The sequence below is a fragment of the Olea europaea genome, chromosome 3, assembly GCF_002742605.1.
Source record: "Olea europaea var. sylvestris chromosome 3, O_europaea_v1, whole genome shotgun sequence".
Classification (NCBI taxonomy): Eukaryota; Viridiplantae; Streptophyta; class Magnoliopsida; order Lamiales; family Oleaceae; genus Olea; species Olea europaea.
In genome coordinates, this window is record NC_036239.1 from 7503589 (window position 1) to 7517928 (window position 14340).

General features: G+C 34.6%; 1 protein-coding gene across 1 annotated transcript; it reads left to right on the forward strand.

The window, feature by feature from the left end:
* The first annotated feature begins 793 nt into the window (after nt 1-793).
* LOC111377862 (probable ADP-ribosylation factor GTPase-activating protein AGD11) lies at nt 794-13707 on the forward strand. Its single transcript, XM_023001002.1, has 7 exons — nt 794-837; nt 1618-1693; nt 8951-9114; nt 9193-9424; nt 9779-9895; nt 10013-10108; nt 13052-13707. The coding sequence occupies exons 1-7, from the start codon at nt 794-796 to the stop codon at nt 13331-13333; spliced, it is 1011 nt and encodes a 336-aa protein (XP_022856770.1). The 3' UTR covers nt 13334-13707.
* Nucleotides 13708-14340: the final 633 nt, after the last annotated feature.

Here is a 14340-nt window from a genome sequence, read left to right on the forward strand (position 1 = left end):
TTGGAGAAGACAACAGAGTTGGGGAAGATGAGAGGTTGATGCCTACCCTAATTGATTAAATTGGACTGGACCAAATTTTGGAATGGGCTCTTTAAAGTCAAATACATAGAGTTAACAAATTGTAATTGTTTTATTGGAATAAATTGTATGGTCAAATCTATTTAATTTAAGTTTTCTTTTATATATTAAATTTCTTATTTCTTAAATTTTATCTGTATGACTTTTTATTTTGCAGTTAAAATAATTTAGTGCTATCTCTTTTATTTCGTTTAAATTTATTTATACAATTATTTCTAAATAATGTATAAGACATTAAAATTATTTTTTCTTTAATTTTTTTTGAAGAAATTATTTTGGCCATAAATTTAAATTTATTTCAAATTATAATTTAATTGATTAAATTGATTTTATCGAAAGAGTTGATAAACGAACTAAACTGCGATTTCATTTTTTGACAGCCAATATCAATAAATTTGTGTACAAGTAAATAAAAATTTAAATTGATTTTATTCAAAATGATTGTCCAATACTTATATTTGAGTTCCTTTGTATACTAAAATTTTTTATTTCTTATTTCTATTCATATCAAGATTTTATATAATAATTAAAACATCACAAATTCAGTATTGTTAATTATAAAACTAGAAATATTTATATTACAATAAAATAATTGGTCTGTCATTTTAAAAAAAATTGTAAGAAGTATTCTCATAACAATATCCGAAATTCAGATTCTTTTTAATAATATTCCCATATCTTAATTTTTAAATTGAGAAGGATCCGACTCTTAGGTATGTACCCGTATCCAATACCCGCACTAGAGTCTGAGCATCATAGGTTATAATAGCAGTCGTGTTAAATAGCATTACTCTAATCAAATGCTTTCACTCATTTGTGTTTGTCTGCTTTCTTATCGCAGCATGAAGCATAAGCTTCTAATGCTTCTGATTTTTTCCATTGGCTTCATTCCTTAACTTGGATTTTCTTTCACTTACCATGGAAAGGAGCCATAATCTATGTTTTGTGTAGGCAAAAAATTTATATATGCTGTGGCAGCCATGTTTATTGAAGAACATTTCCTCATTTTTACATGATAATCCTCAGCGCAACATTTCAGCCCTTATCAAGTTGAAGAGTGATATAGATTGTGCTTATTTGCAGTTTTTTTAGCTTGACTGTCAAGTTTTCCTTTCACGAAACTGTAATTTTGTGATCTGCAAAATATTTGTGGTATTCAATGATAAATTCTTCATAAATCTAAACATTTTTTTCACAATGCTTTCCAAGTGCATTTTGGTACCGTCACTTCAACACGTACTTTGTCCAAATTGTTTGATTATGAATGTTATCTAAGATATGCATCCTGCAATTTAAAATCACAAAGATGAATACCTCCTGATGGATTAAAACTGCACTTAGTTTACAGTTTATAGTTCAAGGTTAGTTCAAGGCATTACTAATCAAACTACAGTTTTTTTATGGTTTCCCCAACTCTTATGATATTTTAACCATGGATCTATTATCAGTCCCTATATTAATTTTTTTGCTTGTTGCTCTTTAATATTTTCTTTTGTAATTGGCTTAAGTTTCACTTATGTTTCAATCTTCGGCAAACAGATCCTTGAGCTTCAGCTCGTTTATATGCATCAAGTGCTCTGGAGTACATAGAAGCCTTGGAGCGCACATAACCAAGGTGTATTGCTCATAACTTTTAATTTAAAATCCAACGTTTTTCCATTAGATGAAATGCTGAGTTTTTCGTTGTTTAATAGTACTGAAATTGTAAGTTTCTCAAGTAAGTTTTTAACAACAAAATACAACCAAACCTTATTCTAATAATTTGGGATCTACTGCATGAATTGTTTTCATCCATTCGATCCATCACTGTATTTTCTTGAAGATCCAATGCAGCTAAATCCTTAGCAACCATAAAAAGACTACATTAGTTTTACTCCTCTTTCCATTCTAATATATTATGCAGAGATTGCATCACTCTTATGATTAGTAGCCTCTTTAAGAATTTGTGTGGACGAAATGGAAATCCAAATGTTGTGTCTGGGAATTGAACCTGTTAAGGAAGTAAATCAAGTAAATTAGGCAAGAGTATAACTAGATGTTATTGTGTTTCCATATTTACCGAGTTTTCATATGTGCGTAATCTCGTTTTACTATATAATGGAAGAAGAAGAGGGGGAAGAAAATTAATCTTCCTCTCTATTGCTTATATCAATTCTCACATGAGTTTAAACATGGTATCAGAGCTTCATACCTAGGGATTAAAACTTTCTGCAGCTACTTCTTTCGAAATTTTTTTTCTTCTTTTTCTTCCTTTGAACTCTTCTTGTTCTGCCTTCACCCATGTAATAATCTCATTCTTCATGATTTGGAGTATTGGAATAGTTGATTAAAGCTACGTCGTCTGTAATCGGTGCCCAGTGTGGTCCATTGCCGGCTGTTGGTGGTGTCGCCTGTGTCTCGTATGGTTCTATTGCCAGTTGTTGGTTGTCCTATTGCCGGCAGTTGGTGATTCGCAGTGAGTCGAACGAGTAGTAGCACTTCCTAATTGATTGAATTTGACAAGAGATGCCGGCGGATGTCGCGACAGTCAGTCATAAGTTGAAGTGTGGTCTGCAATCTGGTTACTGTGGGTATTGTTGGACTAAATTTCAGTCAATGGGTTGGACCTATTTATTTGGGCTGGAGTTTGATTTTTTTTTTTTTTTGGTTTGGGCCTTGGTTGTCTAGTTGATTTTCATTAATTATTATTGGACTAGTTTGTATAATGTCATCCAAGACGGAGATGCTCAACCTGGTTGGACCCATGACACCTGAAAAGTTGAATGAAAGAAATTACACTTACTGGGCTAGATGTGTCAAGGTCTTTTTGCGGGGTAAAGGTCTATTTAATCACTTGATTTTGGAAAAGCCATATGCCAAATCTTCGAAAAGTGATTATGCAAAAGTTGATTCTACTGTCAATGATCATTGGGGTCGAGGATAATGCCATCATTGGACTTATGATCAGTAGTATTGAATCTCATATTGGGTCTTCATGTCTCTATATGTCTACGGCTAAACAAATTAGGGAGCATCTCAAACATATACATTCTGGAATCCAACTATTATCGTGTTTTTTTCTTTACGAACTGATAGTCGTGTTTTCAGTTTATTTGAGTTAGTTCATTCTGATGTGTGGGGATCAATCAATAATTTTCAATAGTTTGTCATTTATGGATGATTATTCTCGTATGACTTGGTTATTCCTAACGAAAAATCATTCTGAGTTAGTGTCTATCTTCCAAGTTTATCGCACTATGATTAAAACTCAGAAGATTCATATTTTGCGATCTGATAATGCTAAAGAATATATGTCTGCATCTTTTACATCATATCTATCTTCCAAAGACATTATTCACCAAACATCTTGCCCGTATGCTCCACAGTAAAATGGAGTTGCGGAATGAAAAAATCGACGTTTTTGGAGTGATGCTGCCCTTACTGCATGCTATCTCATTAATCGCATGCCTTCCTCTATTTTGGACGATGCATCTCCCTTCTCTCTCGTGTCTCCTTCTTCTCTACAGTATTCGTTACCCCTCAAAGTTTTTGGATGTGTTTGTTATGTTCATCACTTCGGACCTGGTCGTGACAAACTCGACTTTCGCTCTATGAAATGTATTTTTCTTGGTTACTCCCAAACACAAAAGGGGTATCGGTGCTGCAGTCTTTCTCTACAACGTTATTTTGTAAGTGCAGATGTCACTTTTGACGAGTTCACACCCTATTTCTCAAATCATGGTACTTCCGAATCCACTTAAGTCCCCGTTAATTTTCTTGTACCATATCTACCCGTCGGTGCTTCTCCAAATCTAGACTCAACTTCATCTACTGCGTAAGTGTAACGCCCTAGATTTTTATCGACTTAAATTTGAGGAGTTACCGATATCATTCCATAATCATACATCAAGCGGAAATAAAATTTAAAACTTAAAACCTTAATTTATTGAAACTCAAACACTGAATCAAATAAACATAGTATCATGAATGGAATTAAAGAGAAACATAAAATGTCTTAACAAATTTATTATGGATTCCTAAAAAAATTTCTTTTACTTGGCAACCTACGCACCACTCAGCCACCATCCATGTTGACCAATCTGACCTGAAATGTTAAAATGGAAGGAGTGAGTTATTTATACTCAGTAGGATACGTGCATCCAAAACAATAAGATAACTTTTAAAACATGAATTTGCAACATTCCATACCATCATTTCATCAAGAGCAATCGGTGATCAATCGAAAGCTCCAGCACATTTGAGAAGACCCGAAGGCGATCTCACATTTCATTCCATTTCATAGGGACCCGCAGGTCAATTAGCATTTCATGAAATAAATCACGTATAAAAATCATAATATTGCAAGGACGGAACAACTTGCACTTATGTATCCTACCTCGTTAGATCAAATAAACTTTTCAAAGGTAAAACCAAAAATCACGTTCCAAATCTTTTACTTCCTACTGCTGCTGCTGTAAACGTCTTTTGTTCTTTTATTTTATTTTATTTTTTTTGAAAGAAGGAGGACTACTTTATGCTTTAGAAAAGTATGAGACAATTCTCTGACTTTTGCAGAGTATTTATATCCAAAAAAGAGAGTCCTAATGCAACTAAGAGTGAAGCTGTGCTATGCAAGGAATAGGATAATAATGACTTCACAAAATTGGGATAAGAATTTAAGTTTGAAATATTATCAAGTACATGTTTTATGGTCAAACAATAAAACAAATCTAAGTAGTTTGACTGAAGAATTATTCACCCTATATACTATAATATCACCATGCAATTTATATACACGTGTACACAGGAAAACTGATTTGGTTAGGATGGTTTTAATTCAATAAACAATCTTGATAGGATAGGATAAAGATTTGCTATATCTTGTAACACATGCACACCAATTTGAAGGTAGTTGGTTTGTTACAATGGACTTTTCAAATGAAAAATAGATTTGGGATAAGATTAAATCTTAAAATAATATCTCTAATGGTGGAAACAGAATTTTAAATAAGATTTTTAAACGTGATAAAATATTCTATCTTTTACTAATTATCTTAAAAGGTACAATATTAAAAAATTACATATTACATACGTTTCTTTGAATTTATTTATTCCCAGTTAAATCATCACTATCGATGCATGCACATATTAGGATAAGTTGGAATCCTAATTGCATTAGATATAAGGCTTAATTTATTTTAATGCAACAACCAATTTAATGACTAATAAAACTCTTATTTAATTTCCACAAAAATTGTCTTTATTTTCTATTATCAAACCGAGAGCAAAAGTGGACAGATTTAATAGAATTTGATTACAGTAGGAAATCACATAAATTCTCGTTTAATTGTGGTTGACTCCAAATCCTAAATTTAACTAACTAATAAGGGAAATCATGTAGGAGTTTTAATTAAATATCAATTAGCCTTTTAATCCTAATCAAAAGCAAGGAAGTTACACGTGGCTACATATTATTTAAAATACTATTACTCACCAACTCAATTAATAACAAAACTTACATCTTTAAAACTATAATATTTTGGTCCTAACTTATCCAAATTAACTTTTTCTCGAGCCTAAAATGCATAATTAATTACAAGCTATCAAATGAGTACAATATTGATATACTTACACTTACTCTACCAAAATTCAATTATTTGACCCAAAATAAAATATGAATTCAAAAACCTATTTCATTTTGGTCCTTATTATTATTATTATTATTATTTTTATAACAATATAACAAATAATATAATTAAGTTTTATTCTAAAATTTTCGGGATGTTACAGTAAGATTTGTCCTCCTCTCATGAGAAACCACTACCTCCTTTACAAGTTTATACTTGACGACCTAAGCCACCAACATCTGTAGCCCCATTCATCGCCTTACCATCTACGGATCTTTCATCCCTCATTCCTTCTGTTCCTGAGTCATTGGCCATCGCTCTTCGTAAAGGTAAACGTACATTTGTAACTAAACATCCTATAAGCCACTATGTTACTTTTGATTCCTTGTCACCTTCTTTTTCTTGTTCACATCGTAGCTTTCTAGTGTTTTTGTACCTAAGACAATAACAGATGCTTTATCTGATCCTGAGTGGCGAAGGGCTATGGAATTAGAAGTGGCAGCCTTGCACGAGAATCAGACTTGGGAACTCGTTCCACTGCCTGCTGGCATACGTCCTGTTGGTAACAAATGGGTCTAATCCAAAATTCAATCCCGATGGAACTGTTGATCGATTGAAAGCCCGATTGGTTGCTAAAGGTTACACACAGAGCTATGGAATTGATTATGATGAAACATTCTCTCCAGTTGCTAAGATGTCTTCTATTTGAGTTTTGATTTCTATTGCTGCTAACCTTGGTTGGCCTCTATTTCAACTGAATATTAAAAATGCATTTCTTCATGGTGACTTGCACGAAGAGGCTTATATGGAGCAACCACCTGGGTTTGTTTCTCAGGGAGAATACCAGGACTATGTTTGTAAATTGAAAAAGGCTTTATATGGGTTAAAACAATCAGCAAGAGCGTGGTTTGGGAAGTTTTCTGAGGTTGTTTTAGAATTTAGTCTTCAGAGGTGTCAGACAGATCATTCAGTATTTCATTTACAAACTGGTGCAAGTTATGTTATCCTTGTAATTTATGTAGATGATATTGTAATCACTGGTGATGATGTAGATGGGATTGCTCGGTTGAAGCAGTTTTTACAAAAACATTTTCAGACCAAAGATTTGGGCAAGCTCCGATACTTCTTAGGTATTGAAGTCACTAGGTCACGAGCAAGTATCAATTTGTTTCAAAGAAAATACGTGCTTGATCTCTTAGATGAAACAGGTTGTCTTGGAACTCGTCTCGTTGATACTTCTATGGATCCTAATGTAAAGCTTTTGAAGGATGAAGGTGAATTGTATGAAGAACCAGGAAAGTATCGTCGTTTAGTTGGAAAATTAAATTATCTTACTATCACACGACTAGATATTTCCTATGTAGTGAGTGTCATTAGTTAGTTTTTGGATGCTTCCCGAGTTTCTCATTGGGAAGCTGTGATGCGTATTATTTGGTACTTGAAAAAGGCTCCAGGTCTTAGATTATTGTATAAGTCAAATGGACATATCAGAATAGAAGGGTTTACAAATGCAAATTGGGCAGGATTCCCGTTAGATAGGTGATCCACTACCGGTTTCTGTACTTTTCTCGGTGGTAATCTTGTCTCTTGAAAAAGTAAGAAACAAACTGTAGTAGCAAGGTCAAGCGCAGAAGCAGAATATAGGGCGATGGCTCATACTGCTAGTGAGTTGACATGGTTGCAGCACTTTCTTCAAGAAATCAATTTCCCACCTTCCACTCCTATTCCATTATTTTGTGATAATTAGGCTGTTTTACATATTGCGTCCAATCCAGTATTTCATGAAATGACTAAACATATTGAAGTTGATTGTCACTTTATCCGGAACAAAATAGTGAATGGTGATATATGTACACCATTTGTGAAGACAGGAGACCAGCTTGCTGATATGTTTACAAAGTCATTGAATGGTAATCGGTTAAAATTTCTTCGTTCCAAGCTGGGCTTATATGATGTATATGCTCCAGTTTGAGGGGGAGTGTTAAGGAAGTAAATCAAGTAAATTAGGCAAGAGTATAACTAGATGTTATTGTATTTCCATATTTATCGAGTTTCCATATGTGTGTAATCTCGTTTTACTATATAATGGAAGAAGAAGAGGGGGGAAGAAAATTAATCTTCCTCTCTATTGCTTGTACCAACTCTCACATGAACTTAAACAGAATCCCCACTCACCAGTTTTCACAAAAATTGAAAATTTGAACAAACGATGAGGCAGGAATTATCTTCTAATAAATGTTTGTTTTGACGCCTCTCCAAAAAGCTTTTAGATGTTAAATATGAAGACATGAATGCATCATCTCTGTGAATCCAAGTTGACTGGTCTGTGCTTGACTTATGTTACCCGTTTCCTTTGTGGAGAGGCATCAGAATTTGAACCCTTAATGAAGAGCTATCAAGAAAGGGCCAATTTGGTTCATCCACTGACTGAATATGTTAAGGAAATAAGAAAAACAACTGAAAGTGTATTACAGTGGATATTATCATAAAACATACTCCAGTGCTATCAAATTCATCTTTGAAGATGAACTAACCATATATAGTAATTAACAAATTGAAGAGAATGGTTAGCAGGGAAGGATAGTTAACAAAGAAGAAAAATGTGCACAAACTGTATTTAGGCTACATGACCATGTGATTATGATACTACAATTTGGCAATTTACTTATATATTATAATTCCATTTGTCCTTTCTGATAGCGTGATTGTGCAAGTTGCAAGTCAAAATGTCTAAAACTCTAAATTGCAAACAGCTCTCATGCTTTATTTATAGGTTAGGAATCTAGGCATCTACAGATGTCGATAGAAAATGAGAATCCATATTGATAGGACCAATTTTTTACTGCTTGTCAAGTCACTATATTCACATAAATAATTTCAGTTCTTGGGAATTGTGGGAAAATGAACTCCAAATCATTACAGGGTTGTTTGTGTCCAAACATGGAATTTTCTTTGTAAGAGAAACATGACACTAGAACAATGATTTATCGCTTATTTTCACCAAGTCCATCCAGATTCAAATATATGCACTTAGATACTTAAATTGTCCTTGTATATTTTGTGTCTGAGATATTTTAATCCTACATAACTATTTCAGTAAGTGGCTTTTCCTTATAATTTGGAGCTTTTAGTCCCCTCGGCATATCAACTTCCATCCAATCTACTTCAAATCATGATGAAATTGTTATGCCTAATTATATACAATATTTTCACCGGTGCGATATATCTGTATTGTTTTAACATATTTTCTTGTGTCTATTTTGAAGGTTTTATCGGTGAAGCTGGATGAATGGACCCATGAGCAAGTTGATGAGTTAATCAAAATGGGAGGAAATATTGCAGTCAACTTGAAATATGAAGCTTGTATTCCAGATAATTATAAGAAACCAAAACCAAATTCCTCTATAGAGGAGCGAGAAGATTTCATAAGGTATTAGAAGTATATAGTCTCTTTTTTCAATTGACAAATTCCATTCTGATTTAGAGGAACCCCGTTTTGGATGCTCAGGAGAAAATATGAGTTGAAACAGTTTCTGAACAATGATATGCAGATGTCATGCCCCTTTCCTGTCCCATCGACCTCAAATTGTAGTGCTTTAATCTGTTATTCTAAATCACCCAGTGAGAAGAAACACTGTGAGAAACAAACCACCAGTAATCGCATCCAGGGTATAGGCCATGCATTTCGCAAAAGCTGGAGAAAATCTGAAAGCAAGGGAACAAAGAAAAGCACCTCAATGGTATGGATCTTTCTGTAAAAATGAGATTTCATATCCTGATATTGAAATGAGAGAAGGAAAACGCAACTATTATTTTTTATGCATGCTCGAAAATTTAAGTGGCAAAAGGCCTGCTTGCTATGAGTTCTCCATCAACAAAAATAGCCAGGATCAACTTATTATAGTGTTTACAATTTTTTGGTGGGAGGGGTGTAAATATACACGTTCTTTAAAGCAAATCAAGTCTTTTTTATATGATTACATATTGTCCTAAAATGAATTTTGCAATGATTTTTATAAGTATTGTTCATCACTACATAAACTTTCAGTTTAGCAGGGATGCATTAATCTTACTTTTTTCCATATGTGGTCTAGGCAGGTATGGTCGAATTTGTAGGATTGATCAAGGTTAACGTAGTGCGAGGGACCAACCTAGCTATCCGAGATATATTGACAAGTGACCCGTACGTCGTCCTCTCACTGGGAAATCAAGTAAATCTCTTGTATTATACTATCATTAACTAATTTTCTTCACGTCCATGTGCAAGTGTAAAGGAGATGAACTTATCTACTACTTTCAGCTACAAGATTTTTGTATTTCTGTTGCAGTCAATGAAGACACGCGTCATAAATAGTAACCTGAATCCAGTTTGGAATGAAAAGCTAATGTTGTCAATTCCTGAAAACGTTCCACCGCTGAAGTTGGTAAGTTTCCTTGTTACCATGATATGCTAGGCATCTGAGAAAACCAAAGATAAGGCTATGAACCATTAAATATAACCAGATTGCACAGGCTTTTAGAACATTCACTGACATGGATCTGACAGAAAATAGGAGGTTGAAAATGTATGAATTGTATTGATTGACTATCGTTATTACATTTATATAGCTGAATGCCATCAGTAAAATAAGGAAACTTAACAAAAAATTGAAGATACAAATCGAAGACCTTTCTCCAATAGGGTTTCAACCCCGGTATAGGTGGCATGGCGCTTGATGACAAGTTAAATGAAAGGTGAAATTAAATGAGGCACTTACTTCACTTATCATTTAATGCTACATAAGTGCCATCTAGACTGGGTTGCAATCTTAGTGGGACTAAATAGCATTACTCAAAACCAATCTCTACAAATAAAAGATTTCAATAACTATCCAAAAGGTAAGCAATTATAAAAATTACAACATATTCTTAATTATTCACAGCTGTACACGATTTTCCTAAATTTTCCCATAGGATTACTTTTTGTCAATTAATGAGTGGATTTCCATTATTATTCATGATCTGAATGTGCTTTTGCTTCTTTTGACTCATAAGGACTTTGCTAATTAATTACCGAAAATGGCCTGCATTTTTTTAAAAATTCAGGGGCCGTTCTCTTTGCCCGTTTTTTGTTTTCGATTTTCCAAAACGATGAAAGCGCATTCTCTTTACCGTTTTGGAAAACAAATTTTCGAAAACAGAAAAAAATGTGAAGACGGAAAACGGCAAAATTGCCGTTTTTGCTGTTTTCAGGAGAAAACACGTCAAAAATCCAAAACACGGGAAATGCAGTTTTGAAGCCAAACCTTGCCAAAACATTTCCCCAACTTTCTCCTGCCAACCTCTGGCGAAACCTCCAAAACCGCCACTTTCCATCCCTCTAAACTTCAGCCAACCTCCTCCAAAACCACCGGATTTACATACCATTGCGAAGCCCTCAATCCTTTCTTGAATTACCACACAAACAACAACCCAAACATATACTAAAATCGATCAAAAGTCATCCTCAAAAACTGCTTCTGCCGGAATCTCCATCTCCGGCGACACCCAAGGTCGCACACCACCACTGGTCGATTGCCCACCATAAACAGACCTAAACCATGGCCCTAATTTACCACAAACAACAATTCAACAATCTGAATTTCTAAAGTGCAGAATCCAAATGTTGGCCATCGCGAAGGCCTACAGTGCAATTCGTAGCTTGTGCGAAAATGGGTTCAAGTGATGCTAGGATCTAGTGGTCTGGGTGGTGGGTGGTGGTCGGATTGTGAGGTAGAAGACGGCGGCTCATGGAGGGGGCCAAAATGGCAGTGTTTGGAGAAGAGAAAATGCGCCCGTTTGCCTGGAGAAGAGAAAATGCGAATTTCCAAAGTGAATGTGTTTTTCATTTTCATGTGTTGAGAAATAGTTTTCTAAAATGAAAAAAGAACGTTTTTTCAACAATTTCAAAATGGACACTCAAAACACAAAACCCTAAAGGAATTCAAAACTCAAAACTACACAACTGAAACACGAAAAGAGCAGCTCCTCATTTTTTCAAAACTCATTTTCAATCTTTTGTGTCATTTAAACCCCAACTACCCTCCTCCCTGTTTTCAGCAGTAAATTATTTTTCATGCCTTCATCGTAAATGTGGAGAGTGACCATCCAGCAATCTTCCTGATGGTGAGAAAAGCATTTAGTACAGTTTTAAAGCTTGTTTGTCACTGAGTTTTTTACAACCATTTTCAACCACACCTTCCATCGAATCCGCAACTTTACCCCACTTTTTAATCACGCATTCTTCAAAAAAATCATTTTTCACTAAGAAAAATTTGTGCCAAGCAAGCTCTTAACTTCTTTGTGGGTTCAAGGTTATGAACTTGATGGTGGCCTGTGTAATGATATCTTTAACACATTTTGATGAGATTATGGAAAAAATAGAGAACAATTCAATGGATGACATTACTCACTGGGAAATTAACGGCCTCAGTTTTTCACCAATCTCAAAATGATTTTTGGCATATGTTTCACTTGCATGTAATGTGGATGGGAAGAATCCGGAAAACTTGCACCAGGAGATTGTCATTTGTTGGAAATTTTTCTTCACATTGATATACCATTCCGTCCAAGGATTTTATAATGGAAATTCAGTTTCTCAGATAGTTCTGCATTTATGATGGTCTGATTATTAGCTATTCTGAGGGGAAATGTTTGGGGATAAATTTGATGTGATTTGACTTTTGAGGTGTGGAGAGAACTTTTCATTATTTATACTTTCCATATTATACAAACTGCGATTTGGACTGTTATTTAAAAGAAGGTTTTGAGATGAGTAGAGATTTGATGGAAGAGAAACCCAAGAGAGAGGAGGGGTTCATGTGGTTAAATAAGCACGTCTTTAGTTCAGAGATTGTGCAAGTGGAATTGTCTAGGTAACTTCATTTATTTACGGTGGTATCGGTAATCTTTGAGTGTACAAGTCATCAGAATTCGAAGCATTTGGGAGAGATTTGAAACTGAGCCCTCCAGTCATTGCTACTTCCTTTTTTGTTTTCAAACATCATTTCAGTCAATGCACACATCTTTTTTCTTGCAGCGACGTTTATTCTCTTTAACAAATACTATTATGAATCAATAAATATCGTGGCAGCCGGTAGAGCAGTTATGGTTTCCTCATTTATGGTTGTCTAGATGAATATATATGAATGAAGCTATCAATAAAGATGTTTTTTTAAGTTACTTTTTACCAGAACCAGTAGTTAAATGATAGCGCTGTATGCACTCGCATCTTTCAAGGACAATTAGATACATAATTTGTTTTTTCCCCATGTAATTCAATCCTGTCTTTAAGTTAGATCTGTGGCATTGAACTTATTTTTCTAAAAACTTCTATTATGATTTATCAGCTTGTATATGACAAGGATACATTCACAACTGACGATTTTATGGGGGATGCTGAGATTGATATTCAGCCCCTGGTGACTGCTGCAAACGCCTTTGAGTGCTCCTCAATCAATGAGTCAACACAGCTCGGAAAGTGGAAGGCAAGCAAAGAAAATGCACTCGTTCGTGATGGTGTCATCACCTGCGAAGATGGTAGGGTGAAGCAGGATATTTGTATCCAGTTGCAGAATGTTGAATGTGGAATTGTAGAAATCGAGCTTGAATGTATGCCTCTCTCACAATAGAATTTTAAAAGGAATCTGTAGGAAACACAATTAATAAGCATTCCAGCTCCAGAATATTAATATAGGGAGAAAATCATTGAGTTTGTAATTAACTCGAAAAGTATTGGCTTGTTTGGTAGAGTTGATTGCATAGTACTACGAACAATGTCAAGAAGAAAAAGCGTCTGCTTTATACCGATGCTGCATACCAAACATCAACTATGTATATTAGTGATTTTAGCTTTTCTTCAGTATGAGTAGAAGGGATAGTTTCTTACGTGAAAAAAGTTTTGCAAGAAGAGATTGGCGTTAAAGATTATCTGTAAAAAGTGTATTGTCCATTGTGTACAAGTGTATTGTGCTTTGTCTTAATAGAATGAAACTATTTCAATGTCCTTTGGAGGTTATTCAAAATAGAACAAATTCAAAACTGTTCAGCGAGCAAGATAACAATTTCATGGCATCATAAGGTGGCATTGTAAAACACAATGTCACATGTCCTTCATTTTAATTGAGATTCCTGAACCTCATTTGCACTTCCCTAGAGGACAAACAATGGGAGTGGTTGCTTACAAGTTCTCATATTGTGCCCTGTCCCGCCACACCTTCCACGTATTGTTGCTTGCAAATACTCTACCCTAGTCCGTCTCATCGTCTTCATAAGCTTGCCTTGTTGCCTCTTACTCTTACATTTAGGAGGAAATATTCCATCACCTATTCGACAATTGTCAACCTTCCGTTAGGCACGATCACCAAGTACATAGACTTCGATGTTTGCCCCGACCTCGAGTACCCTGGCTGGTTGCCAATTACATTGACTTCTCAAATTCATTAAGTACACAAAATGTGACAAATGATATGCATTGAATAAACTTTGTTAACGCTAGCTTCACGATAACTAAAAATATAAAAACAATGGAACCATAAAAATATATACAAGGCGTTCAAGAGAAATGTGTTAAACTAATAAACTGCAGAAATCAAAAATTATTATTAAGACATCAATTGTGGAGGGTGTATACAATCCA

Coding starts and splice junctions, on each gene's coding strand:
- LOC111377862 (XM_023001002.1), top strand. CDS start 794: ATGTACCCGTATCCAATACCCGCACTAGAGTCTGAGCATCATAG. Junction 838..1,617: donor CTAGAGTCTGAGCATCATAG/GTTATAATAGCA, acceptor TTCGGCAAACAG/ATCCTTGAGCTTCAGCTCGT. Junction 9,115..9,192: donor GAGCGAGAAGATTTCATAAG/GTATTAGAAGTA, acceptor TTGGATGCTCAG/GAGAAAATATGAGTTGAAAC.